General features: G+C 41.4%; 1 protein-coding gene across 1 annotated transcript in view; it reads right to left on the bottom strand.

The window, feature by feature from the left end:
- SCFD2 (sec1 family domain containing 2) overlaps positions 1–17,283 on the bottom strand; it is a 191,039-nt gene extending 173,756 nt beyond the window's left edge. The window contains exons 1-2 of the mRNA XM_017819778.1: positions 16,548–17,283; positions 8,315–8,483 (exon numbers count right to left, since the gene is read on the bottom strand). Coding sequence (XP_017675267.1) covers positions 8,315–8,483; positions 16,548–17,283 — 905 coding nt within the window. The remainder of the gene's footprint in view (positions 1–8,314; positions 8,484–16,547) is intronic.
- Positions 17,284–17,550: the final 267 nt, after the last annotated feature.

The following is a 17,550-nucleotide window of genomic DNA, read 5'->3' as shown; positions in this document are numbered from 1 at the left end:
TGCACAGATTCTGTCTACTTTCCAGAGTAAAAGCATCTTTAAGCTCTGATAGGTAAATAGCTCACTTCATACTAATTTCAGCCTGCCTAAGCTTTGATTCCTGTTTCATATTAAGTCTGGAATCAAAAAATAACCCCAATCATATAGTCAAAACTTACAACCAAACCTGTTGCCAACAGATAATACCATTTCCTTCCCAAACATTACTTCGTCATCCAAATGACCAGCTGTCATTTGTTCTTCTCATCAGTCTATTACGGCACATTTTTCTCTGTTGTAAGATACAGCAGGCTTACTTTATAGTATAAGAATGATAAACCAAAACACCCCTCCAGGTCACTCAGTCACTCTCTGTTCTGCCACTACGACTGAACAGCAAATGAGAAATTCTGCAGCATGTAATAAGGCCAATGCATATCACTGCATTTGATCACTTCCAAATCTTCGTTCGCGAAGCCTAGCCATGACCACTGCATTTTCAAACCTCGCTGTTGGGGTCATTGAGGAGGCAAACTTGAAGGCAGTTGGCCAAGCAGAGTAAGAGCTAGTCTAAGAAAAATCTCACAAAGTCAGCCAAAGCAATAGTCGCTGGGAGATCCTACTATAACACAAGAAAGATCAGAGCTCACTTTAGAGAATCATAAAGTCTCCTTTAACAGACTTTTATGCTGCTATTGAGCTCTGAATACATCTGCAGGAAAATGCACTGTGGCCACACCAAAAGAAAAGCAGTTTGCTAACTTACAGAGGGGAAAAAAGAAACTCACAAAATTCACAAACAAAGGCATTAAGGGAACAAAAAAGCGATGTCAGTTTTAAAAGAAATGCTGCAGACAGCCAAAAAACCATCACCCCTAAGCAACATGAAGATTTTTCTGTCCTGACTGCAGACATCGGTGTTACTGTTTTTGATAGTTAATCAGAGAGTTGTCCTTCTTTATATCTTGCAAGGAATGTACCTGCAGAACAAAGCACAATTCTAACAAAGGAACAATTAGACAAACTAGCTGAGGGATTGTAGTCACTGAATTTCCTTATAGGCATTAAATTACCTTGCTCTGCTAACCAGCTGCATACTCAGAGACCTTTTGACAACTTCTGGGTAACACTCAAATTTATTGTGTCTTTCCATGGATAAAGGAAAGTCAGAAATTTGGGACTTAATGATAGTACTCAAATAGAGATTATATTGAGAATAATATAAATACAGGGAGTCCTTCTTCAGAAGAACTAAGAATATATCTTCAAAAAGTTAAGCATGAAAGGTTCTGATTCAGCCACTTTCACCTAGTTGGTTCTACAGGCAACAGTATCTGAAACTTCTTGAACCTTGCACTCTGAGGATGGCTATGGTAGTGTCAGAGGGCCAAGGAAAAAAAATCTGAATTCTGTCTGAACACTTTCATTACTAAGCCTGGGTAGCCCAGACAAACAGGGCAGTTAGAGGTCCTCAAAGCACAAGGAACAAAATCTTGAACAGTCCAGCTTCCCACAACCCCCAGAAGGCCTTTCTGTAGGCTGAGAGGCATAGATAAGGAAGAATCGCTCAGCTGATGCCGAGAGCTTGTCAGCCCAATTCATTCTTTATCTCAAAGAAAATAAGCTTCAATCTTCACCTTATCTAGAAGACAACTTCTAAGGTTTCTGAGCTCTGTCATAACAGGTGATTGACAAAAACATGGCACCTATTAGGCAGGAGAATGGTCAGATGAAAAATCCTCATGAGATTCCTCTGTCAGTTACTTCAGCAAACCTACTACTGCAACAAACTGGGGTTTTGCAGAGCAGCAGCAAGGTCTTCTAGCAATGTTGTATGTTATACAGCACAGGCAAGCTAGAGGTCTTGACCTCTTTCCAGAATTTTCCACTCTTAGCACACCCCTCTCACCTCTTCTCTTTTTTCCATTTCAAGGAGGTCCCATGTTGAAAAGATCTGAGCAAATACACACATTTATTGTAAGATATAATAAATCTTATCAGCTTGTTCATCTCGTCCTGTGGCAACAGTCAATTATGTTCACTTGATTCAGGCTGGTTTGAAACTGAGCAGAAAGTGTCTCCTGGAAAGCTTGTCTTCACTGACAAAACCCAGAAGCTGATGCAGCCAGGGTTGTTATTCTCGACAAGAAGATGCCTTGAGAAATTTCAAACAATGAGGAAACTGAATGGGCCTCGATTCAGGACTGCACCCTAACCCCTATGACTAAAATAAAAGTGGTGAGCAAGAAGGCTGCTAGTCCAGGAGCATGATGGCAGTGGGGAATACTGTGTTTGGGGCATTCCTACTTGGGGCATTTACCACTTAGTGAAACATCTCCTGGCTGGATTGCTGAAAAGGCAAAAGGTACCAACCTAAAAACCCTCTAAAGCGCAATTCATCTCCCTGTAAATGGACCTTATTAGCACAACAGGAGTCCTAGAAGCACAGGGCTGAGCTGCAATTTCACCTGTCATTGGTGAAGTAAGTTTCAGAGTTTTATTTAATGCAACACGATGTCTGCTTTTCATAAATTCTGCAGTTAAGATCTCCTTTTCTCCACAAAAGTGCTGCTCACCTTGTACAGAAAGGTAGATAGGAAAAAGCTGCATGGGTAGTGACTTTTTTTGGTTGGTTGGGCTTTTTTTTGTCTTGGGGGGTTGAGTTTAGGTTTAAAGCCGAGTTCAGCACAGGACAGCAGAAGAGGCAGGAGGCCGGGTCCGGGGAGAGCAGGAGCGCGCAGCTCCCAGCAGGGGGAAGTGTCCAGCAGCGGAAAAGATCGAGGAGCACCCCAGATGCAGCGACAGGCAGGGAGCCCCGTGCAGGCAACATCCAGCTGCTGCTGAACCACCACCAACGCACCAGGACACATCCAAAAGAGGTTTTCAGCGCACAGCCATTGCTCTACCCGTCAGAAAGAGCCTTGTTTTAGGTTACCCTTCCTCCTCTGCAAGACTCAAAATGGATATGAAGGAATATAGTCATGACATCTGGATTTTCTTACTGTGGTATTAATGTTTCCTCTTTAATATTAACATTCCAGAAAGAAAAAGTACTCTAATTTCTGCCATAAATTTTCAGCTCATTCAAGAATAACACTGTCTCAAATTACCTTCTTATAACAAGCTTTTATAAACTCACGCATGCAAAAAAAAGTTGCGGGTTTTTTCTAATTAATATCTACAGCCGACATAAAGGAAATACTTTAAAAAGAATTGAAAATATGAAAGAGATCCAAGAACCATCCTCATAAAGCTTAGCTTGTAATTAATTCACTGTTAAAAAAAAAAAATATCACTGATATCCTTCAGATGCTTGTTGCCTGGTTAAAAAAACAACTAAACAAAAAAACTCCAAGAGAATAGAATCAACCATTCAAAAAAAGTCTATGTCCCAGCTTTAAGGGAGACTTTCAGGTCCTCTTCAGTTCTAATTCTTGCTGCTCTTTTCTTTGCCATACAAGCACAAAAAAATCTTTCATTTGAAATTCACATCATACATTTGATTGTTCCAAGAATGCGGCAGTGTGTGTAACAGAGAGCACTGGAACTGCTGTTCCATCATTTCACAGGAAAGGAGGCCAGGGCGGTACAACTCAAAACTGTCTCCCTTTCCCAGTGCAACAAAGCATTCCTCATAGGAGTGCGAGGGACATGGTACCAAAGAAAGGACAAATGGAGATCCTGCCTTTGATTGTTCTGGCACCCTAACTCTCCTTGTGTTCATTTGCATTGTTACTTGTACCCTTTCAAAGATCAGAACCCCTAGGAGTTTTCTGCCTTGCAGTCTTCAAACTTCCTGAGCAACTCCCTGTTTTACTGGTTTAAAAATCAAGTTCCTCAGAAAAGGACTACAAGAGGAATCAGACACAGAAAGAAATTAAGTGACCTGTCCAAGATCACACTGCAAGCTGACAGCAGAACCAGGACTGGAATACAAGTCCCCTCACCTCATGGCCTTCCTTTACTCTCAGGATTGTCCAAGTCCCACCTGCACCAGAAGAGCACTGCATCATCACACTACGCCCAAATGCAGAGGTGCAGCTGAATAGGGCTTTCTTCTCCATCCAGACTGTAGCATTTGTTAAAAGTACTAATTGGTCTAAAACATGAATAACAACCTCAGAACTAAGGAGGACTGGGAGAAGCATGTATTTCCAACTGCCATTAACATCAGACACTGAAATTTTACCATTCCATCTTCAGGAATGTCCTAATTTTTAATCAACTGCCCCCAGAACATCTACTTTTCCACCCCTCACACAAAGACATAAGGAAATATTTCGGGGGTCCTGTGTCTCAAACACTTGGCCTGCATATCAGTGCTTTCTGCAAGAGTGGAAAAACAGGCTAGAAATCTCTATTCAGCAAGTTCTTGAAATGTGCATAAGGGAATTAAATATTCAGTTTATTCAGCAAAATAGCAGAGCACATCAAAAGTGTTCCTGGGTAATAGAAGAGCAGATTAAAAAAACAGAAAACACAGATATTCAGTTGCCCATGGTGTCATTTAACCCTTTACTTCTTGTTCCCATACACCACAGACCTGTGACCAGGATTCAAGCATCTGAACCTTAATTTGGGGCTTTAGGGAGCCTTAATTTGGGGCTTTAGGGAGCCATGGGGCCTCCACGCACCTCAGTTCCCACCTTGTAAGAGATGAAAATTATAAACTTCCATCAAGATAAACTCATTACTGACAGCAGGATGTTCCCACATGCTAAAAAAAGTCTGAAAAACACAAGATAGGCGCTTTGACAAACAAACGTGACCAAACTGTTATCAAATGTACAGGATGGATTGCTCACAAATACACAGAGCTTGATGTTCATCCAAGTAGACAACTCCTAAAAGCCACTACATGTAGGCTTAAAATCAGAAGCTGAAACTTGGAAGAATTTCCCCAAAAATTCTGTGTGGGTTACCAAAATACAAAGACCAGCAAGAGAACTGTAATTAATTTTTTCAAATCACCTCTACAATTAAGATTTCACTTCTATTATGTGTCATTTGTTTGAAAGGACAGGATGGCTACTGCTTTTCTAAATCAAAAATCAACAGTTCTGATTAGGAGTGGATGTCTTTAGATTAATGTCTGTGACCTGTTTCTTTTCTGTTACATACATCCATCTGTATATAAAAATGAATAAAATATGTTGACACAATTCTCAAAGAGCATAACTCTACTGACATTCACACTGGAACAGCAACATCTCAGTGACTACAGCAGGACAAACAATTACTCTGTGAGATTTTTGAGGCTAATAAGACTAATAAAACAAAGAACTCTAGAATGTTTTTTCTTTTAAGAAACTCCCTTCCTCACAAAGAGAACACCTTCAAAGTACAGTAACTCCAGCAGCATATGGCATTTACATTTTCATTTAAATCTTTAAAAAAGCCCATTATTTCCTTAGATTTTAGAAAAGAACCCTGCTTTATTTCACCACACCAATCATAAATTATTCATTAATTCTGTTTGCTAACTCTGTAACTGAGCCCAGATGTTTCTGCTGGAGTGGCATTCCACAAGAAAAGTTAAATATAGTAAGCTGTGTGGAAGGACCAGACTCTCTCTCTCTCTCTCTCTGTCTCTGTCTCTCTCTCTCCCCCCTCACCAAAGCATGCTCAAATACTACTTGAGAGAAAACAATGAAAACATTATAAAAATATTCTGAATATGTGAGTCTGAAACGCCACAGTCTGATCACAAAATTTCATGTAGAAGAGCCCCACACATTCCACTTGGGTGTAACTGAAGTCACTGCTCCTGTTCCTGGGAAAGGTGCCGGTTCACTAATCAGAGTAAAGAGAAAATTTACAAGCAGAGAAAGACTACTTTCCATGCATCATTTATAAATATAAATCAAGACTTAAGTTTTCAATTACAAGTAACACTTCTGAGCCAGCTACCAATGGCAATAACCATGCTGATGAGGAATTGAGAGCATCCTATGGAATTTCTTATAGAATTGACATAGAAACTTACTGGTGGGAATTTTTAATCCCTTTCAGTGCTTCAGAAGAACAATCATTTTACACTAGCAAAGACAATTAATGTTGGTGTTTATAATCCAACACTGAGAATACAGATCTGTTGAACAGAATGACAACTACCCACCTTCAGCCACGTGTTCAGCCACTGTTACAGTTTCTAGTAGTCATCATCAATAATCTTAAGCTAGTTTGGAAATGCCTATTTTAAACTATAAACTGTTCCTGTTAATTACATAGTTGGAGAAAAAGTAAAACACAGGTTGAACATCACAGAGCCATTTTCTTTGGAATCTGGAGACTATTTTAAGGCCTTCTACTCTTCTTCAGTTGTGAACAATTATCACAAAAGAGATTTTCAAAGGCCATCTAGTCCCTTTGCTCTGCTCCAAGGCAAGATTAAGCCCGTTTAAACCAGTATTTGCCTAATTTGTTCTTAAAAATTTCCAGTGCAACAGATTCTGTAACGTGACTTTGCAAATGGAGAGTATTTTGGGGAAGCTGTTATAGACTGGTATGGTAATGGCACCACTGCTTTGCTACCAGGTGTCAGCTGCTGTCATCCAAGTTTGCCATACTTGTATCTTGTAGCCAAATCCTGTTGTTCTTTAAGTAGTTGTGTCCATAGAAGACTTTGCAAAATATATTAAGTCTAAATGTACTGTTAACACAGGGCACCTTCCCATGAGCCAGTAAATATACAAACAAACCTTTGTGTATATATATATATATATACACACACTATTAGCCACCTTAGAACACAATAAAACTCTGTTGGCTATTCCTGAAAACATGAATATATGACTGAAGTCATAATTTCACCATGGGAAAGCATACCAGTACTACTTTTAGTCTCGTCACTGTTAAAAAACAATGGAGTGATAGCATAGGTCAACAATCTCAGAGCAATAAATATCTATTTTTTTCCCTAGCTCATGCTGTTAAAATTTTCTTTATTTCTGGTAGCTACTCAAAGTTAGCACAAACAGCTACCACAGTGTTCTACCATGGACAACAACCTCTTCATTTTGCTGCATAGACAAATCTTAAGGACATCTCACTTCTACTTCAGGGATCGGCTGAAAAGCAGAGAGTGAGAAGAAAACCAGAATAAATTTTATTTAATTTAGTGACCCCAGTAGCAACTTACCACTGAGTCCACCTCTATGAGGAAATGTTTCCTCTCCAACTCCTGCAGAAGAAGTGAGTTACACAATATGAAACCTAGAAACTGGACCCAGTTACAGCATGTGTGGGAGATGGAAGGTGACAAAGGATCTGGAGGCTCTCAGAAAATAATGTGTGTAATGTTGACACAGTGGAAATCTGAAATCTTTGCAGAGTGGGGGGCAGGGAGAAGGAGAGAGGGGAGAGGAGTAGAGTGCAGATGTGAAACACCAAAAGAAGTCAAATCTGAAGAATAGAAACTATATTAGATAGGCTATCTTGAAAACCATTTTCTAACATATGAGGAGAACATTATAGCAAAAGAGAAAGAACTTTTAATCTCCTTTGCACTTCATTAATTTCTAGAGCACTACTGAGCAAAATTTTTTTTTGTGGAGTGAAACCAGAATCAAGTGTATTTTCCTGTTTATGCATAATAACAGAAGCTGCAGGAAAGTTTCAGATTGGACAACAAAATTTGGAAAGAGAAACATAAAATCTGATGCACTTTGCTAGTAAAGTCTTAGCTACAGATTATACATAGTTAAATACAATTGTTCGAACTTACTGGTTTTGGATTGTTCTCGTTTAAGTTAAAATCAGGCCCTTATGAAGTTGCCTGTATACCTAAATTTGTGCCTTATTATCCTTCTCCACAGGTACTGTGCTTGAAAAATAGGAATAAAACCTTAAATTAACTGGTAGTCTAACAAAAATTTAGCATGCAGCTCACACTATAATCATAAACAGGCTTATGAGAAAAGGAAGTCACAATTAAGACCTACCTGTTTGCATAACCTGTTACTTAGGCAGAAAAAGAAATGTCACAAGAGAAATTCTTAGTGTTTCTTCTGTACTGATTTCTACTACAGTAATCTACAGAAATTTAAACAACCCAAATCTAAAAGGTCTTGAGATTCTCCCACTTTTGGAAGTCTTATCTGGCCTGGTCACCTAATGCACACATACAGACGATTACATTCCAGCAGAATTACGACCAGATGGTGTTTTGCTGTAAGCCTGACTGGCTTTTTTTGGTTTTTGTTTTTGTTTGGTTTTTTTTTGTTTATTTTGGTAGGTTGATTTTTTTAAGACTTGTTCTCTTGTTCATTTTTTCAAAGACAGATAAGAAACACATTTGACATTTTAAAAAAAGAAACAAGAAAAGAATGTTTACTTTGGTTGTGCTAAGCAGCCAGGTGCTATAATACTGTAAGTTTCATCTGTAGTCTGCAGTGCTGTAAGTTCCACCATGTTAACCATCACATCAGTCTTGTGGCCAGGGAGCTTGGGAAGCACAGAAAGTATCTTCTCTGCAAGATTGTCACCATGATGACCAACTGCTCCTGGGGAAAAAACAAACAAACAAACAAACAAACCAAAAACTAGATGCATAAATAGGAAAAGAACCCAGTCAAACACAAGGAATTGAAAACAAAATAATAACCACGTTTTGGGGAGAACAATGCTGGTATTCATAACATCAAGAACCACCTTTTCAAAGATATTTTGCTACAAAAGTGAAATTCGTTTCTGGAATGTGTTAAGTTAAAAGCACTTATAACATTTCAGAAGAATTAATTTAAAAAGCACAAACTAGACTTAGTTTTACAGCTGTTAGATATTCACTGATTTTGCACTTAGACATGAAAAACATTTTTCTTTGCCTAAGGAGCTGTTAGATAATATTTGCAATAGTTACTAAAACAAGCAGTCAAACATTTATATATACACTATATGCACTCTATACTTTTCTACCTAAACTAATAGTTCTGTGCTTAAATGAAATGTTTGCAAGTTGCATAAATAGGTACCCAGACAGGCTAGCCTGATATTAAAATAAACAATTACCAATGGCATGTCACCATCAAGATCATCACTTCTATATGGACTGAGGGCAGCTCGGGTGAAACAAATATGAAATAACTAAACCAACCCAAGTTACAGAGTATACATTGTCAATCTGGCCGTGTTCCAAGAGAAACTCTGAATTCCAGCTGGCATGTTTCCTCCAATTTTCCTGATTTCAAACACACATGTTTTTTTTCTGTTCATGAACTCTCAACACAGGTGCTACAACCAACTTATAAAATATTAGGACGACTGTGAGCCAAGTTAAAGCAGAAAAACATGACACACACTACAGATAAAAAAGTCAAGAGAGGGGGACCAGAAACCTTATTGCCTTTAGGTCAGAGACAAGTTGAAGGTCTTTGTATTCTGCCACTTAATCTACAGTTCAGCCATCAAAACAGGGCTGGACAGCAGTGCTGAGCTTAGTATTGTTCTGGCTTTAAACATAAAAACAGGAACTTCTGAAGCACCATTGAGCAGCAGGAGAAAGATCTTTCAGGCTACGGTCCCACTCCATTGAAGTCCATCCTCATGGTACCCTATCTGCTCTTATCTTTTCATAGTTTCCAAAGGCAGAGGAGGTCTGTTTCAACAGCTGAAGTAGCTTCGCATGCTCCATAAATTCAAACAAGGCCCTTACAACAAAAACATTTATAATGTCAGACTATTAACTGCTCCTGAATAATCAGAAGACTGTCTCCAGTGATTCTACAGCAACCAGGTATCCATGCTGTAAAACATGGTTTTCCATGGTTTATCCACTATTGTGAATTGTAGAAGAAGTTGAAAATAGAAGCAAGGATGAAAAAGGAGGAGAAAAATAAAGTCAGACTCTGTGCTGGCAATGCCTTTATCCACAGAAGGCAAGAAAGGCACACGTGTTCAGCATGTGGTGGTACCGCAGTGTGGGCACCTAAACGTTCAGCTGGATTACTATTTATGTCACCAAAGACTCAGTGAACAGTCACAGAATGACAACTTTCTTCTCTACCATCCCCAGCCAGATTTAGATCACTGAAGTACAGATGAAATGAGCTGTGTTGTCTTTGTGACTTCCTAAGCCATCTTGCTCTCTAAAATCCCTACATTCTTCTTACCAGGTCAGTCACTTGTACGCCACACTGCAACACTCACCAAGTTACACAGGGAAAACAAACAGTCACCATCCGAACCTCCACCCCCACATGCTGGAAGCAATATCTATCTCTCCATACATGCTGCATCCAAGCAACATTTAGCTACATAAGACATTTGGATAAACTAGAAACACCTTGAATGCAAATGAAACCACATTAATTATTAACATTCCTCCTTTCTTCCTGGCATATAGGGAATTCACAGCGTACTCAAGTTGATTCAGTCTCTTTCCCACAACCGATACTCCTTGGTAGTAAAATAAATTTTTAATCATCAAATAAATCATAAAACATCTCCTGGAGGTTTTAAAAATCACTGTCACCCCTGACCAAATACACCAATTAATCAAGACTGAAAAGACAGTCAAAACTCAAAAGATCAGGACAGGAAATCACAGGGAGTCACTTTCCAATTGCACTATGACTTCAGCAGGGTGCATGGGACTGGTTTCTATCCTCTCTGCTCGTCACCTCAGAGGACAGCCACTCAGCAGCTTCTCATGACCACCAGCACTCAAGGCAAGCGATGCTTTTTAATGCTAACAATGTGCAAGCAGATCAGGCATTAAAGTGACATGGAGTAGTTATCTGACCACTGCAAAATAGGATTCTTCATGACAGGCAACATCAGCCTTCAGGATACAGGAAATCTTATGTATCATGCTGTTCTAATTTCACTTTTTCTTCTCATTAAGAGTTACAAACTGAAATATGTGACATTTCAGATAAGTTGTAGCTGGCACAAAGTCGACCAACCAATTCTATAACAGCAGCCAGGAACTCATTAACTGCACTCACTGCTTCCCCCAGAAAGGCATCACTGACAGGAATACTAGAAAATATTTTCCTAAGCCCATTATGAGCCCCATGTCATACCACTTGTGCTCCAATTCTTATGTTCTTATACTAGCTCTACTGACTGGTTCAAAACCAAACCAAACCAAACAAATAGCACATTTAAGGAACAACTGCATACCACATAAGCAACATGAGAGCTTGGGCAATGGGAAGACTCTAAAGTCAGTTGCTAAACATGAAGAGTTTGATTTAGAAAGCAGTTCTGCTACAAAGGCATTGCTCATTAGCTAACAACTAATGCAGCTAATTTCTACTGGGGGCTTTTCCTTCAAAGAAAGTTTCAATACAGTGTGCACTGTAACAGTATGCAAGGCATATCTTGGTCTACTATCAAGCTTTTTTAATGTCTGCTGTTTTACCTGCTTTACAGACTAGTTCAGGATGGGTAATTATGGAAAGATACACGGACCAACCCATCCCAATTTTCATGATGTTTCAACACTGTACACTCACCCAATGCTCTTCTGAATAAGATCATCACTAGGAAGATTTTACAATAAAGAAGTCTAGTGAGACAATTCCTCTGATGCAACTTTCTTAAGCAATACATCACCTCTGTGGGAATAGTTTAAAATATCAGAAGGCAGAAATGCTCATACCTATTCCCTTGAAAGAAGATAGATATTTGAGACTCCAGTTCCTTATCAATGTTTTGACATATTCTTTAATCCAGTGTTAGTTTAAGATGACTTTGCTAACCAGTGCTGGAAAGCAGTCTATATGTTCCCAGGAACCATTGTGCAGCATTAAAGGCAAACTAGAGCACCCTTCTACCTTGCCAAAAGACAGATTCTACATTCTCCTTCATACACATGAAAGAACATCTAAGTAGTCATTACCTGTCCCACTATGCTGACTACTGTATCTTACAACAATCAATAAAAAAGCACCCCAACTCCTCCCTCCTCCAAAAATAGAATTTGCAGTCCAGCAGTAAGAGCACAGAAGTCTGCAACCAAGCACAGCAGCATCAGAGTACTGCCATAAAAATATGATAGATTCCCCATCCCTCACAGGCAGGTATTGCAACATATGTAAAGAGCAGCAAATTTGGAGATAAAAAACACTTAAGCATCTGTTCAAGGTTTGTGTAATTTCTAGGTGTCCTGCACTGACCTAGTCATCCGCAGTTTTCTTTAAACGGGGAAAACTCATTCCATTTATTTGCTTATCTGTGTAAAGCCTCTATAACAAGTTGAAGATCTTAAGCATTTAGAAACCTGTTATAAAAATTTGTGTGCCTATTCTATGATAGCCAAATCTTTACAAACCATGCCAAAGCAAAGGCTGTACTCAGACCTGCAGTACTGAGTGTCCACACTACTTTCACCTGCCATTACTCTTCATACCTGCAGTCTCAACCTCAAGTAACCATAATAATTTAAGCATCAGTTGCCTTCTGTGTCAAAGCCCCAGCCTGGTTTAAAAAAAGGGGACTACTGTACTCCACAGGTCTCAGTATTTATGTTTCCAAAGCCTTCGCTTGGATGGTAAAGAAGAAAAAAAACATGGGTTTGTTTTCTCTAGAAAGACTTTAGTGTCAATCCACCAATGCACCAACCTGGAAGATGCTGCAAACAAAAAGAGCACGAGTAAAGCACTCCACGTTAAGAACATGACAAATATAATTAAAGAAATAGACAGTTAAAAACAATTTAGAACAAAAATAATCAAAGAGAGAGATTAGTCAGAACCAGACTTTACCAGAAAAGCACATTAGGCTTCACTGTCATCCTCCACTATGCATGGGATCATGCAGTAGAACGATTAAAGCACCTTCTTGTCACTGTGGCTGCTCCCAGGAACTGAAAGGAAATGGTACCTGCACTTCATTCATGAGCCTGAATTGTGCTTTTTGTATCTGTTAAAACACTGACAACATTACAACCAGTGCAGGGGAGTGACATGAAGAAGATGCCTGGCTGACAGTGAGGGAGATGACACAAAAAGTTAAACACAAGTTGTCTGTGGACAAACATGCATGTGACTTTGACAGACACATGCAAAAGAGCTAAAGATAATAAAAGTGCTGCTGGTGACAGCACCGAAACATCAACTTCAAGAACACCTATACAAAAGTCATTATTCAAAACTATACAATAACTGCACAGGCACCCCCTGCAATTCATTATTCTCTGTCTTTTGCTCACTGTATGGGATTTCAGAATCACCTGCACATACCAGTGGGTGAGACCCTGTGCTTACAACAGGCCACATTCCAAATGCTGCAAACCTCAAAGAGACTGGAAAGAGAAATGTGTCAAGCTGTTCTGAACACCAGTATCTGAAAGACACCAATGAGCTTAACAAATGAAAACAGAAACCTGGAATGCTGCAAAAACTACTTCATAAGAGGTGTGAATGCTGGCAAGGTGGTAACTAAGAAATATGTGGAACGAGCGTGGAGCTACAATATGGTACCACAATGCAAATCTTTAGGGGTGCAAATATTAAGGAGATAAAAAAACAGGAATTAAAGTGCCAAAGTTAGCTCTGATTTTAATGAGTGTCACTTACCATGGTGCCCTTCTAGCTGGAAGGATTTATTGTGCTTTTTAAAGCAAAAGTAGTGGACCGTAAAATAATAAGTAGTCAAACAAGAGCAGCACTACACATGCATACGGATCAGGGACACCAATAACAAAGTTTTATACAATCAGAATTCAAGAAGTGAGCACAAAGTACTAAACATGCAATCTCCCCAGGGCATAAAAACACATGTCCCACCTTCTGGGGAACAGAATTTTCACCCAGAAGATTCTACACTGCAGGGGTGGGCAGAATCCCTGCCATCCCCAGTTGAAGCCATGCCCTTTCAGTGAGGGCAGCAAAGGTCATAAAAATAAATTTCCTGTTAGAGCTCAGCTGAATGTTATACCACACAGGACAAAAATGAGAATTAATTACCTTAATTCTATATTTTCCTCTCTGCTCAGTAAATACAGCATACATAAGCAATGCTGAACATAAAAAAATATATTATAAAAAGTATTCAAGAGAGCTCAATCCAAATTTTAGAGTAATCACTCGGAAGAGATTCTTTGCTTCATGGAACCTAGAAAGTTAACCTAGTCAGTCAGATGCCTTCTCATTTTTTTGATAGAAAAATGTGCCATGTTATATGTGACTATATTTTTTTTAATAATTGTCACAATAACATAGTTTCTTGACACTGGCACCAGAGGTTCTTTACCAAAATGTACTTAATACTTTTTTAGTATGTTCTTTAAAACAGAAAGTTATTAATATTTAAGTAACAGTGTTTTCCCTTAGTTCAGTAGTTTTGCAATTGCAGCACCAGAAAAAGCATTTTTGAGATATTTTGATTTGTGCTATTAGAAATCTATTGGTATTACTGAAACTTATTTGTTATTCTACTTTAACACCTTATTTGCTCTAGATAGGAATGGAACGTAAGCCAAAAATCAGACATCTGTTATTGCAACTCCTTTACACATCATCTAGAGATACCTAAAGCTGTATTCTATCCAGGCCTTTGAGTTAGAAAATACTGATAGACTGAACAGGCTTCTGATAGTGATTCAAAGTCACCTTCTTCAAAGCAGTAGCCTTAATCAGAAAACTACTACTTAATCAGAAAGTAGTCCAGCACCTACTCCTAATGAACTTCCAAGTTTCCGTGGAAGTTCTTGGAATATGAAAAGCATTCTCATAATTCGTGGATACATAACCATTGCTCATTTCTGCAGCCCACATGTTGGACAAGATTCAGGTATAAATAAGACACTCATAAATCAAATCCAAAATCTTGCATCTTTATAGAGGGAAAATTTAAAAAGTTATTTGAAATGAGCTCCAAATGAGAAAGTCTACCTCAAAGGCTTCCATCTGTACCAAGCTGTTATTTGAAAAGTACTTATTTTTACACTGCTGACTGCAAATACATATCATTGCTTGAAAAAAAGATCCAGTGGCCCAGCTGCCAATACCAGGCTGTAAATTTGCAGATAGGAAGCTTCCGCCTTTACAGAGTGTAAGGCTGAAACTCAACAGACTCATTCACCTGAAGGCCAAGAAGTGGAATCAGAGGTAGGGGGCCAGAAAAGTCAGTATATAAAAAGCTGAATATGCCTAAGAAAAATAGGGTCTCAGGTACAACTTAATTCTGCCATTTCCCATTTCTTTAAAACTGATTTCACAGTTTAAATGTTGGAGGGGGGTTGTATATTTTTTACTGTACAGTTTTTAGCAAACCATGAAACAAATCTCATTGTGTGGCACTAAATTCAGGTCCATATAAGTGCTTTACATCTGAAACGCACTAAATTTTTCTTCCTTCCGTTTGCATTGTACTTGATGGCAAGAGTATCACATCCAAAGCATAGGAATACTTCAGTGAAACTGCCAGCGAATTCTGGAGACATTTGTTGGTAACAAAAGAATGGTTGCATGAAGGGATCTCAATTTCAGTTACAGGTACTGAGAAGAACAGAATCCTAAAAACCCAAATCCTGTAATTTCTCATCCTTACTCCAAGAGCTTTGCTGTTCCCCCTCCAAAGCTGCACCACCACAGCCCCGCTGTTATCGCCCAAAAACCTTCTCCTACTGAAGTACTATATTCCACACTTCCTTTCCCAGGTTTAAGCTGGTACCAATTATCTCTCTTCATGCCTCCTTGTTATGCAGCTCTCTATCATCCCACATCTGGTTCTTCTTCTTGTTTTTAATTCTTCTCACAACTCGAGTGCATAAATCCTTGCCTAGTTCCCACTCCAAACAGGCACTCTTCTCAGTTTCCTTTCAAGGCTCCTCATTCAAGTGCACCCTCCTGTAGCCTTCAAAGCAATCTTCTAAACCTCAGCACAGCACTAACTGCCCAGATCCATAGCTGCTCTTGAGCACATTATTGACAGCTATGAACCCCACAGCAGTGCAAGGAGACACACAGGTAGAATTATGGGAGAAAAAAAAGACAGAAGAAAATTCAGAAAGAGATGAGCTGCAGGTTCAACATTGTACAAGGATTTGCTATGGGACATGCGGTGGCAAAAAAATGTGACCTGAATTACTGACTACAGATAACATAAACAGAACCAGGCCCACACACTGCGTGTGTCAGCAGGAGTTAGGTATGATGGGATAGTGAATGTAGTCACTCCTGTACCAATATACACACAGACAGGGACACATCCAGGCAAATAGATATAGCTACAGGTATACAGAGATGTATATCTGCTTGGACAGGTATAATGCTAAGAGTGACACACGGATACACTAGGAAATGCTTCACAGCAATCCATAAGGCTGCATCTGAAACATGCAGACCATTTCCTTCACTCCCTGGGGTGACACAAAGGTACAGTTAAGGTCTCTAGTTTGCAGCAAAGTGGAAGTGCCAGAAACAAACAGGTTTCCAGCAGAGCCTTCTGCTTCACTCTTGGTTTTCATGACCCACTGGGGTGCAAGGATGTGCAAGCAACCACCGTGGCCATGGTGTCAAACATGTTCCCAGGCCACCAAAACAATCTGACACCCTCCTGGTGGGGTGCCTGTGGGCCTGCAGGGATGACAGGTACCAACCCAGCAGTGGATGTCTTACCAGCGAGGTCCAACGTCCTGTCCACAAAGACGACAGAGGCCTTGTTGGTGGCCGTCCTCCTCCTGTTCCTGGCTGGGGCGTAGCCTGCCAGCTCAGCGGCGACGATCCTGCTGAGGGCCCCCACGGCGAAGCTCTCCTCTCGCAGGCCCAGGGCGGAGAACAGAGCGTCCAGGTCGCCCACCAGGGCCCGCACGGCCGCCCGCAACTCGGCGGGCAGCGCACCCAGCCCGACCTCCGCGGGGCCGGGGCCACCAGGGCCGGGCAGCGGCGGGAGGAGCGCCGCCAGGGCGGGCAGCAGGCAAAGTTCCGCCGAGACGGGCGCCAGGAGCGGTGGGCCCCGCAGCACGACCTCAGCGTGGCCCCCCTCGCCCATCCAGCGCCGCAAGGTCTCCTCCAGCTCGGCCGTCCCGTCGCCCTCCGCCTCGCCGCCGCACACCAGCACGCAGTGCCGCACGGCACCCTGTCCCAGCACGGCGCGCACCGCGGCCGCCGCGCCGCCCCGCAGCGCCCCGCTCAGCACGAACACGACGCGGGCCGCGCCAGCCGCCACCGCCGCCTCCGCGGACAGCGCCCCGACAGCCAGCGCCCCGGCCGCCAGCAGCTCGCCTGCCCCGCCGCCCCAGTGCAGCGCCTCGGCGGCCGGCGCGTCCAGCAGGACGGCGGCGCGGTGCGCCCGGGCCAGCGCGGGCTCCCAGGCCCGGCGGCTCAGGCGCCGCAGCAGCTCCGACCCCGCCATGGCCGTGACAGCACAACACGCCGCACGTGCCCGGCGCGCCGCGGGCGCCGCGCGATGACGCAGCGAGCGCGGGTTGGCTGAGGGCGGGTCCGGCCCCGCCCACGGCCGGGTCGTGCGGGGTCTGTGGGCAAGGCCGGAGGTCTTCGGGGTCCAGTCTTTGCTACGTCGCGAAAACAAGCGCCTTGCTGGCATTTACAGCACTGGAAGGGTGAGACTTTCATCACTGTTCCCTGTCACAGGATTCCGTATTTCTTGCTGGTGTTAACA

Source organism: Lepidothrix coronata, unplaced genomic scaffold, assembly GCF_001604755.1.
Source record: "Lepidothrix coronata isolate B3197 unplaced genomic scaffold, Lepidothrix_coronata-1.0 Scaffold0, whole genome shotgun sequence".
NCBI classification, from domain to species: domain Eukaryota; kingdom Metazoa; phylum Chordata; class Aves; order Passeriformes; family Pipridae; genus Lepidothrix; species Lepidothrix coronata.
The sequence above is the reverse complement of the archived record's forward strand: the minus strand, read 5'-3'. Positions and strand labels throughout refer to the sequence as shown.